A 19,745-nucleotide genomic window follows, 5' to 3' on the forward strand; every position below is an offset into this window, starting at 1 on the left:
GAGACAGCATGGAGCGGGGTCTGCAGGAATGCGGCGGTAGTGTGTAACGGGGTGGCAGTGTGTGACGGGGTGGTAGTGTGTAACAGAGTGGTAGTGTGTAATGGGGTGGTGGTGTGTAACGGGCGGCGGTGTGTAACGGGCGGCGGTGTGTGACGGGGCGGTGGTGTGTAACAGGGAGAGAGTAACAGAGCAGGTTCTAGGGGTGGATGGCGGGGATGGCTGCCGTCATGTGATCACGTCTCACACCACTCGCCATGCACTGGAAAACTGTCAAGATGGCAAATTTTATGCTGTATGTACTTTACCACAAAGACAAAAAGAGGAAGCGCCTTAACCTTGCGTGGGAGCTCCTGACCTACCACAGATCCGAGCCAGAGCTGGGCAGCACGTGTGCAGGCTCTGTGCTCAGCACTTCACCCACAAAGCCATGCTTGGCCACCCCACAATGACCTGTGCGTGACTGTCACTGTGCCCACCATGTCACTGATGAGGACGATATTGGCTCATGGCCGCGGGGCGACAGAGCCCCTGAGCTGACGGGTGGTGAGGCAGAGCCCTGGTCTGCACCTGAGATCTCTGGGCTGCCCCTCTCCCTGCAGATGCAAAGGAAACCAGCCAGCACCTCAGAGAGAGGCCTGGGCCCTGGAGTCACCATCCACCGCTCCCTTCCTCAGTCCCACTGGGCACTCTCACCTGGGGCAGGCCGGTGAGGAGGCTGGCACGGCTCGGGGAGCAGCTGCTGACAGAGGTGAAGGCATTTCGGAAGATGAGGCTGTGGCGGGCCAGGGCATCCAGGTGAGGGGTGGAGATGGCACTATTGTTGTACGCACCACTTTCAAAACCTCCGTCATCCGCTGAGGAACACAGAGCAGGCGTTGGCTGGGGTCAGCAGGGGTAGTGTCTGGGACCCGGAGTACTGCTGCAAAGCTTGGCCTTGTGATGCTCAGGAGATCCATCGGCTCCCAGGAGCAGGACACCCGAGGGAGGCATGATGATACAGGAGTTTGTGAGAAAGCAGAGAACACACAGGCAGGCAAGATCCCTGAGAGGATGCGTTAGCAGGAGAGACAACACCATGGCTAGCATGGAACCCAGTTCAGGACACTCGGGTGGGGATGTTACCAGGTAGGCTAGTGAGGGGAGCATGACACCCCAACACACTCGGTGTCATGCAGGCATGTTAGTAGGTGGTGGCCTGATGTAATAACTACAGGCTACTGAGCTACCCTGGGCTCTGCAGATACCTCACAAGGTGGCAGCCAGCCAGGAGAGCCATGCCCAGGACACAGCCGGGGACGTGTGTGTGTGTGTGTGTGTGTGTGTGTGTGTGTGTGTGTGTGTACACACGCATGTGCACGCACCACACCTCCGCCTCTTGCTGAGACACAGTCGACTTCCCCAGAGGCTACAATCTTGGCAAACTAATCGTCCCCTCCACCCTACAGGAGGCACCTGAAGCCTAGAGGTGACATGCAGCACACACAGCCACCACTGGGCAGTGGATGAGGACCAGCTGCCCAGGTCCTACAGCCTTCCCTCCACTCTGCAGCAGAGGACACAGGGTTCCCCAGAAGCAGCTGGTGGGAACTCCAGAGGCAGCATGTCACCCACCTGCCGAGGTGGATGGCCAGTTCCAGCCCAGCTACCATCCTCCATCCTGAGCACCAAGTGGGCGGGTGGGAGGACAGGCAGGAGGACAGGCGGGATATGGTCGTGTTTGGTGTGCCTTCTGCTGCAGGCCAGGAAGGAATGCTGCTTCTGCCCACAGAGGTCTCAGCACCTGCCTACGACCCTGATATAGACTGAATCGTGTCCTTCTAAAATTCATGCTGTCACTAGCTCCAACAGTTACAGGAGGACATGAGTGTGGGGCCAACCCAACAGGGCTGTGACATTTCTCTATCCTGTTAGGAAATGAGACACTTGCCATCTAAAAGCCAGGAAGGCCTCCCCAGAAGCCGAGTGAGGAGCTGGCTCTCTGTCCCAGTCTCCAGACTCTGGAATTGTTAGAAATACACTTGTTTGTCAAAAACCTGGCCTTTAGTGTGTGTGTGTGTGTGTGTGTGTGTGTGTGTGTGTGTGTGTGTGTGTGTGTGTTAATCTTTATTTTATGCTGTGTGGATATTTTGCCTGCATGTATGCACATGTGCCCACAGACACTAACAGAGGCATCAGATGCCTCAGAATTGGAGTTACAGACAGCTGTGAGCCACCATATGGGTGCTGGATATTGAACCTGAGTCCTCTGGAAGAGCAGCCAGTCCTCTTAAGTGTTGGCCATCTCTCCAGCCCCAAGCCTGTAGGGTTTTTGTTGTTATAGCTGCCCAAGCTGAGACAGGACCTAACCTCCGGAGCCACACAGACTGGGCTCACAGAATGGGCTCCGGAAGGCTGCAGCACCAATCCCCCGCCAGTGTATGCGCACAGCGGCAGATCTCCAGGAGTGCCCTCCTCCCCCGTGGAGGTGTGGGGGTTAGTGGTGATGACACAGCACTGTTTATGCTACAATTACCCAACTGGCCTGCCCAGACACCACAGAGTTTATCAGAAAGAGTAGGCCTGGCCCGGGGCCAGACCTCAGAAGGATTGGGTTGTCACAAGCCAGGCACTGATCACCCAAACAGGAAGTCTCGTGAATGCTGGAGGAATTTGGGGTTTCTAAGAGGTGCCGAGGGAGTTTAGGTGGGCCGTGCAGACCTGTACTTTAGGCCAGATGGCGGAAAGAGCTGAGGGGACATCCTGCAAGGACTCAGGGACTCTGGGCGCCAGTCTCTCTTTTGGAACTTTCTCAGAGCTCTGGGAACCCCCTAGCTCTGCAAGGCCGCCAGGCTTAAGTAGCGGGGGCCCACGGGGTTTCCCTGGCTGCTCTGACTACAGATGTGGGAGCGCTGGGTCAGACTGGACAGGGCAGAAGCGGGAGAGCCTGGCGCACTTAGTGTCCCTACGAAGTATCCCGCAACATGAGGGATGGCAGTGGGGCTGCAAGAGAACAGGCGCACTGGAGTCAGCGCGGGCCACTGGAGGGCAGGAGCCGAGCGGCCGCTTCTGGGGGCAGCAGCCGGTGGCCGTGCCAGGGACGGCGGCACTCACCAACAATCAGCAGCACATTGCGCGAGTGCACGCGGCAGAGTCCCAGGACCAACAGCACCGCGCAGCAGGCCAGTCCCCGGGCGTGCATGGCGGCGCCCGCCAGGGCAAGCGGTTCCGGCTCGGTCCCTCCCCACGGTCACGTGCACGCCAGGCCCCGCCCACGCCCTGCCCACTCTGTCCCTGAGATTCCTGCGGACTCAGCTAAGGCCACCTCGGGAGATCCTGAGCCTCAGCGTCCGGTGGGTGAGTCTGGGTCCGTGGAGTGGAGCGAGGGAGTGCGTGGCCGCATGGGCTGGGATCACCAGGAGCTGTGGACGCGGGGCCAGCGCTGGGTTCCCGGATACGCCCTACTCCGGGGACCCTCCCCCACCGAGTCACACCGGAATCTCGGCCGCCCTCAGCCTTGCTCCAGGTTCTCAGCCTTGCTCCAGATTCTCAGACTTATTTGTGTTCCCCACTGGGACCTCAGGATCCCGCGCTAGCAGCGGCATGGGTGTGGAGAGGAGTGGACTTTGTCCAGAATAGCACTTAAGGGGATTGGGCGAGTGGACCAGTAGTGGTGAACTAGCTATGGTGCTGTGACTCGTGAGTGTGTGTGTGTATGTGTGTGTGTGTGTGTGTGTGTGTGTGTGTGTGTGTGGTGTGCCAGAATCTTAGAGGATGCTACATGTGCTGTGCTGTGTGTGTGTGTGTGTGTGTGTGTGTGTGTGTGTGTGTGTGTGGTGTGTGCCAGAATCTTAGAGGATGCTACATGTACCTAGAATTAATTTGGGAGCTCTAGTTGGTCTTTGGAAAACCAACTAGAGTCCCCAGGACTCGTCTGGGGCTATAAATGCCACAGGTGGGTGCTGGGGAAATCGTGACTTCTAGAATGTGAGCCACCCCCCACCCCCACCCCCTGTCCCCATTCCTCCACTGCAGTCCTCAGTGGTGGGTGGAGCCCTGCCTCCGTGGCGGCTTTCCCAGGTGGTAAGGTGCACACTTGTAAATCTTGGCACCCTGGAGCCTCCAGGCTGCCCAACCACACACTCTGTCAGCCCTCGGAGGCCTGAGACGCAGAACCTGTTCTATCTGGGCTGGTACTACCGTCAGGTTTCCTGGGGAGGGAGTAAAAGAAAAACGATTCTTCAGAGCCTAAAATTTAATCTCTAGGCTTCCCATGAAGAGCTGGTTTGCCAGGTTTTGTTAGCAGGAGTTGCTGCTAATGGAGAGACACCCAGGCTTGGGGACAGTGGGGTTCAGGGGCAGTGGCCAAGGGAGGCGGAAAAGGGGACAGGTTGCTGACTTCCTTTTCCAGATCATCAGGGTTTGGTGAACTTAGCCACCTGGTTCAGCCTCCCCTCCACAAAAGGCAGACTTCCTCCTCCTGAGGCCCTGGGGAGGGGGTGTTCTCCAGGATATTGCCACCTTCTCCCAAGCCCAGCTCCCGATCACTGCTCTGTGTCACCCATGCCCAGCCCCACTCTAGGGATCCGTCCTCCCTGAGAGGTCTGCCCCAGCCTGACATGGCACCAGACACCTGCTGCTGCTCTCGTGGGGCCCTGCAGAGGCGGCTGCCCATCCTGGCCTGGCTGCCTCGCTACTCTCTGCAGTGGCTGAGGATGGACTTCATCGCTGGACTCTCCGTGGGACTCACGGTCATCCCCCAGGCACTGGCCTATGCGGAAGTGGCCGGACTCCCACCCCAGGTGAAATAGCTGTCCCCTCTGCACAGCCTGTCCCTGCCTTGTTCCTCGGTGTCTGCACAGGCAGAACACCAACAGCACCCTCAGACACTTGGACGTGTCCTACCCTGGTGGCCTTTGTGTCTGAACTCTGAACTGTTAAGACTTAACATGTGACTGCCTTTCGGTACCAAGCTGGTCCCAGATTTTCCAGCTGGGGCCCGCACCATGGCTTATGGTGACTGGGCAGGTACTGGTGTCTCATTCCCAGGGATCCCAGCACTTGGGAAGCTGAGACAAGTGGATTGAGAGTACAAGGCCAAAGACTGAATCACAGACAACACATTTAAAGGAATACTTAGGCTGGAGAGACGCCTCAGCAGTTAAGGACATTTGCTGCTCCTGCAGAGGACCTGGGTTCAGGCCCAGCACCCACATGGTGCAGCTCATAACAAGCACTTGTAACTCCAGCTACTGGGGATCCAACAGGGCCTCTGAGGTCACCTGCACTCACATGGTACACATGCATAATTGCAGGCAGAATACTCAGGAACATAAAATTAAAAACAAAGCCGGGCAGTGGTGGCGCACACCTTTAATCCCAGCACTTGAGAGGTAGAGCCAGGTGGATCTCAGTGAGTTTGAGGCCAGCCTGGTCTACAGAGCAAGTTCTAAAACAGCCAAGGCTACACAGAGAAACTCTGTCTCAAAAACCAAAACAAAGACAAAAAAGAAAGAAAGAAAGGAAGGAAGGAAGGAAGGAAGGAAGGAAGGAAGGAAGAAAGAAAGAAAGAAAAGAAATTAAAAAAACAAATAAAATAAATAAATAAAAAGGCAAACACTTCTCAGACTCAGAAATACAAGCACACAGACCTCTGAGCTTCCAGCAGATGGCCCCAGGCCCCCACCTTTGGTAATTAACGGGAGGAGAGAGGTGCATCCTCTGATGTGTGCTGGGGTGCTGGGGTGCCAACAACAGAGACATGGATGCCCGGTGACCTGCCTGGGCCTCCTGGTGTTCACTGCAGTCTCTTCCCGACAGTATGGCCTCTACTCCGCCTTCGTGGGATGCTTCGTGTATTTCTTCCTGGGCACCTCCCGGGATGTGACTCTGGGCCCCACGGCTATCATGTCCCTCCTGGTGTCCTTCTACACCTTCCGTGAGCCTGCCTACGCGGTGCTGCTTGCCTTCCTGTCTGGGTGCATCCAGCTGGCCATGGGGTTCCTGCATTTGGGTAAGATTCTGCTTTCCTGTTGTGGGGGGGTGTTCACGGCTGCTCTTCCTGGGGTTCCAAGTCCTCCTGGGGTGCCTTTCTTTACATCACTGTATACTGAGAGGGGCACCTCCAACTCTACTGTGTTCTGCACAGGGGCCAGACGAGAACACTTGTAGAGCCTAGATCTTTCCTACCTTCCAAAATGTCTAGAATATGTGTAGAGGGCAAAAAGGACTCGTGCGCACAGATAAGCACTGGAGAGGCCAGGAAGGCTAAACACAGCTCACCTGTCAATGGAGGTGCTTAGTGTCCCTCCAGAACACCAGGAAGAGTGTAGTTTTACAACTGGTGACCCTCTGCTGTCTGATGAGACAGGCGCTGCCTATATCTTCCAGAAATTTTGCTTTTATTTATCCCAGACCCTTTCCCCTAAAACCTTCAGTATTGTTTTTAGAACACAAAACCCATTCTTTTTTGGTTTTGTTTTGTTTTGATTTGATTTGGTTTTGGTTTTGGTTTTCGAGACAAGGTTTCTCTGTGTAGCCCTAGCTGACCTAGAACTCGCTCTGTAGACCAAGCTGGTCTTGAACCCAGAGATCTGCCTGCTTCTGCCTCCTGAGTGCTGGGATTAAAGGCGTGCACCATCATACCCGGCTTATAAAGTCCATTCTTACGAGTGATGTCACACATGCTTTACAACAGCCTAAGTGACTTCTATGTTATCTCAGGGCCAGGCCAGTCCTGACACCCACAGGATTATGTTTACCCCAGTCAAGCTCCCTAGACCCTAAATCTTGGGCCCTATCTATGAGTCAACAGTGCCCATTCTTGTGAAAGAAGCCAGATGTACTTTGTAAAGAATCTCAGTGTAAACATGTGTCTTAAGTTATTGTGCACTGGGACTGAGTAAATTGTTAACCAAATACTTTTTTCCAAAATTACGCTGTGCTTAAACATGACTAGAAGCTCCTGGCCAGCGCCTGGTGCAATAAAACAGGTTGAGCTGGGTTCATTCAAACCTGTAGGGGATTCACCACAGATACAGGGCTGGAGAGAGGGCTCACAGCTAAGAACATGTACCACGCTGGGCCGTGGTGGCACACACCTTCAATCCCAGCACTCAGGAGACAGAAGCAGGCAGATCTCTGTGAGTTCGAGGCCAGCCTGGTCTACAGAGCGAGATCCAGGACAGGCTCCAAAGCTACATGGAGAAACCCTGTCTCGGGGAAAAAAAAAAAAGGAACATGACCCACTCTTGTAGAAGACCTGGGTTCAATTCCCAGTAGCCACCTGGGCAACTCAGAACCAACGGTAACTATAGTTTCGTGGCATCTGGCATCCTCTCCTGGACTCTGTTCACTCCTGCACACACATGGTGCTCATAAACTCACACAGGCACATACATGCACACATTTTTAAAAAATAAATCTTTAGGAAGAGAGGTCCAGAGCGGCATGTTGCCCGCCAGTCTTTAGCTGTGGAGTCTGCCCCCCAGCCCTGCTGTGCCACTTCGCCCTGCCCACATGTACCCCTTCTCCTGAGGCTGATTACATGTCCCCGTCCTCGCTCTCTGTGCCACAGGGTTCCTGCTGGACTTCATCTCCTGCCCTGTCATTAAAGGCTTCACTTCTGCTGCCACCATCACCATTGGCTTCGGGCAGATCAAGGTAGGCACAGTGTCACCTGACTCTGCCCTGTGGCCACTGTCGTCACGCCTGGGAGTAAGACCGAGGCCAGTCCCGCCTGTAGCCTGTCGGGGCCTGTGGCCGTCTGTTCCCCAGGGAACGAGAAGCACATGGTGGCTGAGTGATGGTCAGGTTTCACGGTGGGGAGTCTGGGGCTGGCTGCTCTGCCTTATTTCCTGGCTTTACTGCATGTGTGCCCCGGTGCCAGATGGGCTTCCCAGGGTGCTTCTGTCCGGTCTTGATGAACACGGGAGACTTGTGGTTGCCAGCCAACTGCCAGGCTCCAGCAGCCATCTTCCAGATCTGACCGTGCACGGCTTTGCTGCTGCGGTCCCTCCGTTTTTTCTTTACCACTTTTTTGAGTACGCCAGACTTTACCTTTTTTGTTTTTTTAAACCATATGTAAGATATCTACAGAAAGTACTAAAAACTCCTGTTCTTCAGTTACCCAGGGGTAGAATTTACTCTGTCCACAGCCAGCCCACGGGGAGGGGATGGGGGCTCTGTGTGAAGTGTGGAACTGAACTCTGTCCTGTTCTTGTCCACTTGGGCCCCTCCTGGCATACTCAGGGTCACACCCTGGCTCGTGACCCTGTGTCACCACCCCACACTCCACAAGGCATGCTTCTCAAGGCCAGGGGCTGCTCCACCTCCCTGGTGCGGGCTGAGAAGTCCAGGGTGGGGATATGGGTAAGTGTGCGGGGAGGCTGACCTTGGCTTTTTCTTTATTTTTTTTTTTTCTTCTTTTTTTTCACTCTGACTGCTAAGCACTAGGTCACACTTTCATGAGTCTAACTCCCCTTCCACACCAGATCCCTAGATGACAGGTGTAGCTGGAGTTTTCTCCAGTCCTGCCTGGTCCACAGTCAGGGCAAATCTCTCACCTGCCAGTCCCACAGCCGCTCAGACCCAACCGAGTAAACACATAGACTTATATTGTTTATACTGTTGGCCTAATGGCTCAGGCTTCTAGCTATCCAGTTCTTACATCTTAAATTAATCCATTTCTATAAATCTATACCTTGCCACGTGGCTCATGGCTTACCGGCATCTTCATATGCTGCTTGTCCTGGCAGCAGCTGGCAGTGTCTCTCTCTGCCTTCCTGTCCCTCAATTCTCCTCTCTGTTAGTCCCACCTGTACTTCCTGCCTGGCCACTGGCCAATCAGTGTTTTATTTATTGACCAATCAGAGCATTTGACATACAGACCATCCCACAGCAGACAGGCTTGTTATTGTGTCCACTTTAAAACAAGCAAACATCTTAGCAAGGTGTGGGCAAGTGCGGTGAGGAGGTGTGTACACACTTGTCAGGGTGTGCCCGTGTCTTTTCTGTGAGGGCCGCCTCTATTTGGAAAACAACATAGTTCAATTTTAGTATATAAGTATGTTTTCACACCTCCCTTCCCTCGTGAGAATTGAATGGTTTCTTTGTGATCATGGTGCCCGCAGGGGGATCCTTCTCTGCCCCTGTTTTACAATCCCAGCTGCACACCAGATTTTAAAAACTTGATTAGATCATGACCTGCAGCACTCTGACATGGCAAACAGAGTCCCCTGAGACCCAGAATGCATCTGTGTTTGCTTACCCAGAGTTCCCACACCTCAGTGTCTGCAGCAGGTGTCAGGCTGTCACAGCTTGTCACAGCCCCCACTGGACCTCCAATGATAAAGGACAAAACCAGGGCGTAGAGGCCCCTTTCCTGAAGGCAGTCAGCACCCAGCTCCCTTGGAGGCCTGCCTGTCCATGTGTAGTTTTGTGGTTGGTGGGGGTGGTGCCAGGAGTGACGGACATGACTTTGGACCAGTGTCTACAGGTGCTTAGGGGCAGCCCGGGACTCCTGACCACACAGCTGTAGAACTGGTTTCCCTGCTTGGGGGTGTCCCAAACTGTCTTTTCATCTTTATTACGATAACTCCACTCTCCTGCGTTGGGGTCTCCTGGGAGCCCTGAGCAGCATGGCCTTGGGGGTTGGGGTCCAGCGAGGGACTTCAGGGGCCTCTGATGGGGAAAGTGTGAGCCGTTGGCTGCTGGTGGGCAGTTGTCTAATGGCTCCTCTGTTTGAACAGAACCTGCTGGGATTGCGGAACATCCCCCGGCAGTTCTTCCTCCAGGTGTATCAGACCTTCCTCCACATCGGAGAGACCAGGTACTGTTGGCTTTTGTCCTTCCTGACCTCAGCCCCATCCAGGCGACATTTGTTCTGTCTCACAGGCGCCCTTGGGAGCAGTGCGGTCCCAAGTTAGACTTGCAGACACCAGGTCTGCCGGGCTGGGCCAGACCCAGAGTCGGCAGCATTTCAGCAAGACCTGGGCAGTGTGGACAGACCAGAGCCTTCTCTGCCAGTGTCTCACTCCCAAAGTTCTTAGTGAGGCAGAGAACAGGGGCAGCAGGCAGGGCCAGAGAGCCATGGAGAGACCTGGGGCACCCATAGGGGGCCTGTCCTTCAGAGAGTTAGATACGCACCCCAGCAGCCCAGTGGAAGCCAGGATGAACAGCCGGCCCCTTTTGCCAGAAATTATTTGGGGAGCCACCCGAGCGGAGGGCAGTGTGCTGCTGCTCCCTAGGGTCAGAAGCTTCCTTTCTGCCCCAGTGGGGGCAAGGGAGTGAGATTGGCCAGTCACAGCCGGTCACAGCCGGTCACAGCCAGTGATACAGTGGGAGTCACTGACTGTGCCATCCCAAGCCCTCCAAACCTCTGGGGAACAGACCAAGCATCTGCAGGCCAGAGGACACGTGACCGAAAACTGGGCCAGTAATCCCGGGGCCATGGTGATGAGGGGCCTCTCACCTCCCAGCCCTCCGAAGGGTGCGTCCTTCAGAGGCCAGAGAGGTTCTGAAGTAGAGCAGCGGTGTAGGTTATTCAGGAGAAGGTGGAAAGGGCAGGGAGACCTGCAGCAGAAGCTGCCGCTGAGCTATATACTCTTGACTGTGATCCTGGCATTTGGAATGCTGAGGCAGGAGGATTACAAGTTCAAGGATGGCTTTAGCTGTGTAGAGAGACCCTATCTCAACAAAAGGGAAGAGTAGCCCCAGCAGCCCTCAAGGCACACTGCTGCAGAGTCAGGTGCTGACTGGCCCTCTGTCCGCAGGGTGGGCGACGCCATCCTGGGGCTGGCCTGCATGGTGCTGCTGTTTGTGTTGAAGCTGATGCGGGAACACCTGCCTCCTCCCCACCCTCAGACGCCCCTTGGTGTGAAGTTCAGCCGTGGGCTGGTGTGGACTGTCACAACAGGTAAGGGCAAGTGTTTAACATTTGCTTTACATATGGGGAATGCATGCCATAACATATGTAAACAGGTTGGCAACTCCACAGAGTGGGTGCTGTGGGCACAGGCGCTTCCAGCCCAGAGCTGAGCTGAGGACACACAGCAGCAGATAGATTTCAGACTTAAACTGTTTTGCCCATCGGGGACATTAGCGGTCACTATGGTTATCCAGGCAATGTTGTTGTTTGTTTGGTTTGGTTTTTTCCTGAGACGGGGTTGACCTTTAACTTTAACTTATTGACCTTTAACAATTAACTCAGAACTAAAGGGTTTCTACTTACAGGTACACCAAGCTGTGAAGCAGGTTACCTAGCTACACCCCCCACACACATACCCTGCCAGGAAAAAAAAAAAAAAACGGCAGCAGCCGAGGCAGCTTGGACAGATAAGGGGCCAAAGGAAAACAAGGCAGTTTTATTTTCACTCATCACTGACAGACTCCTAACACCTTACCTAACCACTTCTGAGAATATAATTGAGCACATAAAATCCCCTTTGCTCAGATATTAACCGAATTCAGCCCTTAGTTGATTCTGTCCCCCATTAGTCACTTCCCTTTTGGGTTGCAGATGATGTCTGGCAATTACTGCTCTTTTGTGTGGATCTTATTGCCCCTCCTTCCGACCATGAGGGAATTCAAGCCTGGTGACCCTGCCTTAGCCAGAGCATTGCTATTGTGTGGGTATATGACTGTAAACCTCAGAGACTTGGGGAGAAGTAGATTGGAGGACTAGAGGAGAGCACTGGAAGAATGAGATGGGAGATGGGGAAGAGCAAGATGAGGAAGGAGGAGACGGGAGAGGAGCTAAGATGGGAAAGAACGAGACGGATGAGAACCTAGATGGGGCAGAACTAGATGAAGGAGTTAAGAGAGCACTTAGAGGGGACAGCAGAAAGTGAAGAGATAAATCCAGCAAGAAAGGAGCTAACTGAGAGAGCAGAATAGAAGCTGTGTAGAGAGAGAACTGACTCAGAAGAATAAAGTGAATGGACTAAGAGTTTTGTATACATAGATTTGTGAGCGTATCCCTCAGATTAATTAATCTGCTACTGGTAGCGTCTCTTCTGGAACTCTGGGAGAAGGCTACCAAGGGGCCTTCATTACATCATACAATAGGCGTCATTACTTCCTGTCACCTCCCACTGGTGCGTGTTTCACAAGGTCACGTGCCCATACCTGCTGAGTCTTCCAGGCTGCAGTGGGGGGTTGTGGAAGGGTAATGTCCCCGACTGTGAGATGTGGTGCCTCAGTTACCTTCCTTTCCTCATTCAGACTGTGTCTTGGGGCAGGAGAGATGGCTCAGTGGTGAAGAGCACCTGCTGCTCTTGCAGAGGTCTGTGTTCAATTCTCAGCAGCTACATAGCAGTTCAGAACTATAACTACAGCTCAAGGTGATCTGCTGACCCCTTCTGACCTCTTCAGGCACCCGTCATGCACAGGGTACATACATTGCATGCAGACAAAACACTTACACACATAAAATGATAAATAAAGCTTCAAAAGCAAACAAGACTGCATCTCACCAATCTCTCTCCCATCTGTCCCAGCTCGCAATGCCTTGGTGGTCTCCTTTGCAGCCCTGATTGCTTACTCCTTCGAAGTGACAGGACACCATCCTTTTGTTCTGACTGGGAAGATAGCCAAGGGGCTCCCTCCTGTGCGGGCCCCACCCTTTTCAGTGACCACAGGCAATAAGACCATCTCATTCTCTGAGATGGTGCAGGTGAGCAGACGCAAAACCAGTAGCATGACTGAGGCTGAGATGGCCCCTGGGGCGGGTCCTCAAGATGGGGTGTCTCAGGAAAGTGGAGAAGGAACCAAATAGGACACATGTCTTTCTGCCTCGAACCCCTTCCTCCGCTGGACACTGGGAAAGGATGCATTGGCTGGATTCCTCTCCATACCTCTCTTTTCATGATGAGGTGGTATTTCCTCTCCAGTGTGAATTCACACTCCTGCAGCTTGGGCAATGTTTGCCTCCATTAGCCACCAAGAAGGACCATCCTGATGCAGTGGGTCCCTGCTTGGAAAGACCCTCCCTGAGCACAGGAAGATTACTCATTGTCCTCTCTCCTCAGGACATGGGGGCTGGACTGGCTGTGATACCTCTGGTGGGTCTCCTGGAGAGCATCGCCGTGGCCAAATCCTTTGGTGAGATGCCCACTGCCTATAACTCCCCCAACACACACACACACACACACACACACACACACACACACACACACAGCAGGCTCCTGCTTCCTGGGGTGTTTGCCTGTTCTAATTTTTAAAATTAGAATTTTAATACAAGGAATACATGCTCATCTTTTAAAATGAATTGGAGTGGGGTGGGGGTGGGGTTAAGGAACATCCATAACCTAAAATCCAGAAGGCTTCACAGACTGAAAGAGAGCCAGCATGGCCCAGCTGCTCTCAGAATGCAGTCTTTGCAAGTATACAGCACTCCTGGCTCCCAGAGTCCAGACGAGGACACCCAGCACACTGTAAGAAGGACTCTGCAGTGAGGAACCCCATCAGGATGTGATGTTAACCTACTGGCAGCCTAGCCCCTGTGGGTACATGAGTCGGAGTATGGAGCCCTTGCTGATTTCTGGGGTGTGGATGCTCCTACACACACACACACACACACACACACACACACACACACACACACGAGTTCAGATGCCTGCAGAGGCCAGAATGTGTCAGATTCCCTGAAACTGGAGTTGCAGGTGGTGGTGAGCTGCCCGACATGGATGCTGAGAGCTGAATTTGGGTCCTCTGCAAGAGCAATAAGCTCTTTCAACCCTGGGACATCATTCCAGCCCCAAAATTTGTTTATTTATTTGTTTTTTGTTTGTTTGTTTGTTTGTTTGTTTGGGTTTTTTTTGGTTTGTTTTGGTTTTGGTTTTGGTTTTTTGTTTGTTTGTTTGTTTGTTTGTTTTTTCGAGACAGGGTTTCTCTGTGTAGCTTTGCGCTTTTCCTGGAACTCACTTGGTAGCCCAGGCTAGCCTCAAACTCACAGAGATCCGCCTGCCTCTGCCTCCCGAATGCTGGGATTAAAGGCGTGAGCCACCACCGCCCGGCTTGTTTGTTTTTTATACCGTGCCATACTATGTAGCCTTGACTGGCCTGGAAGTCACTGCTAGACAAGACTGGCTTTGAACTCACAGAGATCTGCCTGCCTGTCCCCTGGGTGCTAGGATTAAAATGAGCCACCACATCCAGCTGAAAGTTTTAATTTAATCAGTAAGCAAGACTGAACTTTAAACTTTAGTACTGGGCTCACTAAATTCCTAAAACTTTGACCCCATGTTTTCTCCCTCCGGCTCGGTTTGTCCTCGGGCCTTACCTTTCTAAGGCAGGGCTCTGAAATCCCTCACTCGCCCCACCAGAGACAGCAGTTCTAGCTCTGCCTTATTGGTGTCTGGGTTCCAGTCCACAACCACAGCAGGTCCTCTTCAATATGGGGACAGGGTGATTCTGAAGACTCAAACCAGGGCTTGGAGTGGGGGTCAGTGCTACAGCATTTAGCTAACATGTCTGGTATGGATGGGTTCTATCCCCAGCAACACACACCATTCCCATCATCATTTCCAGCAAAAATAATACATGCTTTCAAAACTCCATATTCATGCTTCCTGCCTGGTCCTGGTTGTGCCTGGAACAGATTCCTTCTCCAGTATTCCAGCACTTTGTCCCTGACCCAATGAGACCCTCTTTAAGATTTGCTTATTTAGCCGGGCGGTGGTGGCGCACGCCTTTAATCCCAGCACTCGGGAGGCAGAGGCAGGCGGGTCTTTGTGAGTTCGAGGCCAGCCTGGGCTACCAAGTGAGTTCCAGGAAAGGCGCAAATCTACACAGAGAAACCCTGTCTCGAAAAACCAAAAAAAAAAAAAAAAAAAAAAGATTTGCTTATTTACTGGGCATGGTAGACTATCACTTTTACCCCAGCACCCAGAAATACAGGCAGACAGATCTTTGTGAGTTCAAGGCCAGCCTGGAATTTATAGGGAGTTACAGGCCAGCTAGAGTCACACAGTAATATCCTGTTTCAACCTCCCCTCCAAATTTTAATTTATTTTTATGTATGTATGTATGTATGTATGTATGTATGTATGTATGTGCACCACATGTATGCTGTGCCTGCGGAGGCCAGAAGAGGGCATTGGACCCCTTGAACTAGAGTTACAGACAGCTGTGAGCCACCATGTGGTACTGGGAACCGAACCCCTGTCTTATGTGAGAGCAGCAAGTGTTCTCAACCACTGAACCAACTCTCTAGCTACTGCTTTCGGATTTTTAAGGATTTCTTAGTTTAGATCAAGTGTGTTCAGTTTGCGTGTGTTTTTTGTGTGTAAACTAAGTTGCTCGACTTGGTACCACACATTACTTGTTCTTGTACATCAGTGACAACGTTTGTGCTGTCCTTTCTCTTCAGCCTCTCAGAATAACTACCGCATTGATGCCAACCAGGAGCTGCTGGCCATCGGTAAGACCCCTTCTGGTCCCAGTGCCTCTGTGTCTGTCTGATTGTATCAGGTTTGATGTTTGTGGGGCAGAGAGGACTTTGAAATCTCAGCTTGGACCTGTCCTCAGGTGTCCACACAGTTCCATCCCTCTCCTGTGGTCTGTTCCTCTGCTGGCCAAGTGCCTGCTGGGACTGCCTAAACTATAGCCTGGTCCTATGCCGGGAGGGAGCTGGAGGATGCAGCCAGGCTGACTCACAGGTGAGTCTCCTGAATGCCTTTCCCTGGAAGAACATGTGGTAACAGGGCCCAGGACAGTGCCTCCATCTTTCCCAGTGCGACCCTCTCCAGGCAAGGACACATGAGTCAGTGAGGATTTAGGTGGTCCACTAGGGTCTGGGTCAGGATTAATTGCACTTTCTTTTGTCCCTACAAACTAACATATATACTGATGTGTTTTGAAACAACACTAAAAATCTTTCTGTTTTAAAGATTAATTTATTTTTATGTGTTGGGAGTGTGTGTGTGTGTGTGTGTGTGTGTGTGTGTGTGTGTGTGTGTGTGTGTATACAGTAGAGGTCAGAAGAAGGCATCGGTTTCTCTGGAACTGGAGTTACAAACAGTTGTGAGCCACCATGCAGGTGCTGGACACAGGAGCTGGGTCCTCTGCAAGAGCATCAGTGCTCTTAACAACTGAGCCATTGCTTCAGCCCCTCACTGAGAATCTTGGATTTGATAATGGAACTGTTTTTAATATGTTGTGGGACCTGGGCTTTCCTACCTGGTGAATGCCCACATGAGCCTGGAAACTACTGGGGCTTTTTTTGTTTGTTTGTTTTGTTTTTTGAGACAGTGTTTCTCTGTGTAGCTTTGCACCTTTCCTAGAACTCACTCTGTAGACCAGGCTGGCCTCGAACTCACTGAGGTCTACCTGGCTCTGCCTCCCAAGGTAATCCCTGATCACTATGGGTCAGTGTGAACCTGTGTAGCCTTTGGTCACTGTCCTGTAGTCGGACTTCCCTTTGGGCTGCCAGCTCACAAGTAACAACATGGAGACTTATTTTTAATTATGAAACCTTGGCCTTAGCTTAGGCTTTTTCCCTAACTAGCTCTTATAACTTAAATTAACCTTGTTTCTATTAATCTACATTCCTCCACGTGGCTCAGTTATCTCTTGGTACCGTACGCCTAACTTCTTCAGTGTCTCACTGGTGTTGCTCAAGCACCAGATTCATCCCAAATTCCTCTCTGCCTGGAGTCCCGCCCATTCTCTTCCTGCCTAGCTTATTGGCTATTCAGCTCTTTATTAAATCAATCACAGTATCACATCTTCACATAGTGTAAACAAATATTCTGTAACATTTCCCCCTTTTTGTCTAAATAAAAAGGAAAAGGTTTAACTCTAACACAGTAAAACTATATACAATAAGAACAATTATCAGGTATTGTCTAAATAAAAATGGAAGGTTTTAAGCTTAATACAGTAAAACTTTATATAATAAGAATAATTATCAAGTATTGTCTAAATAAAAATGGAAGGTTTTAGCCGGGCGATGGTGGCGCACGCCTTTAATCCCAGCACTCGGGAGGCAGAGCCAGGCGGATCTCTGTGAGTTCAAGGCCAGCCTGGGCTACAGAGCAAGCTCTAGGAGCAAAGCTACACAGAGAAACCCTGACTTGAAAAGTCAAAAACAAAACAAAAAACAAAATGGAAGGTTTTAAGCTTAACAAAGTAAAACTTTATATAATAAGAGCAATTATCGGGGCTGGAAAGATGGCTCAGTGGTTAAGAGCACCGACTGCTCTTCCAGAGGTCCTGAGTTCAATTCCCGGCAACCACATGGTGGCTCGAAACCATCTGTAATGAGATCTGGTGCCCTCTTCTGGCCTGCAGGGACACATGCAGGCAGAATACTGTATACATAATAAATAAATAAATCTTTTTTTTAAAAAAAGAGCAATTATCACTTATTGTCTAAATAAAAAGGGAAAGTTTTAATCTTTAAAAAGTAAAACTGTATACAATATGAACAATTATCAAGTAAGACATACATTCAAAATGTTCAGTCCATTTGTATTTGGCAAATTCCGAGAAAATACTACATTATCTATCCTATCTTGGAGAGTCCACAGTTTTATACCTAAACCATTTTCTATCATAACTTGTATTACCAGCCTTAAAATATTTTTTTAGACCTTAAAATATTTTCTTAGATAAACAACTTAAGCATTTATGTCTCTCAACCTTATGCATTTTACACCTCTTTTGTGAGTTTCTTTTCTGAATTTGGTAACAAGGAGAAATGAAACTATAACTTTCTAGTCTTCAACATCATCAAAGTCCTAAGAAGGATTAAATATTAGCTGATTAAACAGGAAGTGCAGAGTAAACAACTTCCAAAACTAAGAAATGACAGAGATGGCTGGCTGACTGCACAGTCACCCAAGGTTCCTCTGTAACATTGGGACATCCATCTTCAGCCTATGGGCCTAGAGTACCTGACATACTATTGTGAAGCAGGAATTTTTGCAGGACTACCCTACCTTGTCTTGGCAAAGTTTGGCAGTTGCTTTCTTTTGTGTCCTGCTTGTCCAGTTTGGACAGCATTCTGTCAGCAGTTGAGGCGGTGTCTTTGCCCAGTGGCTACCTTTGCCACAATGATCAAACTCCACATGGAGGTTCTTCGATATTCACCATCCTTTTATGAAGTAGATTGGTGCAGCCAGGAGCAGTTGTGTCTCCCGTCATGAAAAGCCTTAGGTTATGAAAACCTCTTACATGTCATATTCTGTAGGTCTCTGAAGTGTTTGGAGACCATCTCTCTAGCTACACTGTGTCTGTTTGACCTTGAAAACATACCTGACATGGCCACAAATTTAATTGTTATAGATGACTAACTAACCTACATTTCTTTATTATCCTTAGTAGCTTTCAAGGACTAGAGCTTTTCATTACACTTTTAAATGAGCTGTAGAGGTACAATACCTTAAACAAGAGTAGAAATATATATACAGTATGTTCTAACAAAAAATAGCCTTAAATTTGTATCAATATACAGAAATCCATAGCAATGTAATATATTTGAGACTAGTAGTTGCTTTTTAAGAAAATAGATTCGGCCGGGTGTGGTGGTGCACACTTTTAATCGCAGCACTTGGAAGACAGACGCAGGTCAATCTGTCCCCCTTTTTTTCTTTTCAGAATGAGATCTCTGGATCTAGTCTCTTTTGTTTAGTTTCCTCCCTGACCATCACCAATAACAACTTGTCATGTGTTGCATGAAACTTAAATGGTGTTATAATAAAAACCCAGAGCTAGATATTGGGGTAAATGCTGAAAGATCAGAGAGACAAAGGAATAAGACACTACCACGTCTCACCTGGCCAACTTTGTGAATTCTCTGTTGAATGCCTCTGAGTCCTCAGCTGAAAGGCTCTCAGCCAAAAGGGCTTTAGGTCCTGTCTCCTTGTGCCTTAAATACCTTTCTCCACCCAGCCATATTACTTCCTTCTTAGTGTTGAAATTAAAAGTGTGTGTGCTTCCCAAACACAGGCATGAGATCTCAAGTGCTGAGATTAAAGGCATGTGACTCTCAAGTATTAGGATTAAAGTTGTGTGCCACCACTGCCTGGCTCTGTTTCTATCTTAGACTGAGTTAATCTCATGTAGTCCAGAATGGCTTTGAACTCTCAGAGATCCAGACAGATCTCTGCTTCCCGAGTGCTAGGATTAAAGGTGTGTGCTACCACTGCCTGGCCTGTGTTTAATCTAGTGGTTTATTCTGTTCTCCAATCTTCAGGAAAATTTTATTAGGGTACATAGTGTATCACCACATTCACCAACCCCCCTAAATGATGATAAATATCCATAATCCACTGAATGACCAAAAAACCACCCACCTCACCTATTGTGAATGTGGGCATTGTGTTATTAAAATTACTTCCTATTGTCTGGGGGTGATGGCATCTTTGGGAGACCCTGAGAAAATTGGGATAATGATCAAGTCCTGGGAGAGCTAGCTGTTGTCCAATCTCCATGTGATGGGAAAGTGCAGGGCTGGAGTCGTCTATGAGGCTGGACCATCTTAGCTAACCGCCTTGAAATTGTAGTGAGCAGTTTGTAGTCCAAAACTAATCTTTGGGTGGTGTTTGTCAGCTTAGTGGCATTACCACAATCATGGTGGATTCATTGTTGCAGGGTCCCAACATCTTTTTAGAGACCTTAAAGGTCACTGCCAGGAATGGTTCACTGCAGAAAACTTAAACATTTTAAATAAGTCATATGCAGCAGATCTCCAAGAAGTTAAAGGACCACAATCTGTTATGTACATCTGGGGCACACAAACTTAGTTCCTAGTTACCTGTTTCAGA

The 19,745-nt window shown here is 50.4% G+C and overlaps 1 protein-coding gene across 1 annotated transcript in view; it reads left to right on the top strand.

Annotated features, from left to right (window-relative positions):
- Positions 1 to 1,645: 1,645 nt before the first annotated feature.
- The window catches only part of Slc26a11 (solute carrier family 26 member 11), a 28,645-nt gene continuing 10,545 nt past the window's right edge, over positions 1,646 to 19,745 (top strand). Inside the window, 9 exon segments of the mRNA XM_006990290.4 lie at positions 1,646 to 3,333; positions 4,548 to 4,778; positions 5,797 to 5,989; positions 7,553 to 7,638; positions 9,726 to 9,805; positions 10,749 to 10,891; positions 12,474 to 12,649; positions 13,005 to 13,077; positions 15,347 to 15,397. Coding sequence (XP_006990352.2) covers positions 2,968 to 3,333; positions 4,548 to 4,778; positions 5,797 to 5,989; positions 7,553 to 7,638; positions 9,726 to 9,805; positions 10,749 to 10,891; positions 12,474 to 12,649; positions 13,005 to 13,077; positions 15,347 to 15,397 — 1,399 coding nt within the window. The 5' untranslated portion in view covers positions 1,646 to 2,967.

This window comes from Peromyscus maniculatus, chromosome 8 (assembly GCF_049852395.1).
Source record: "Peromyscus maniculatus bairdii isolate BWxNUB_F1_BW_parent chromosome 8, HU_Pman_BW_mat_3.1, whole genome shotgun sequence".
Taxonomy (NCBI): domain Eukaryota; kingdom Metazoa; phylum Chordata; class Mammalia; order Rodentia; family Cricetidae; genus Peromyscus; species Peromyscus maniculatus.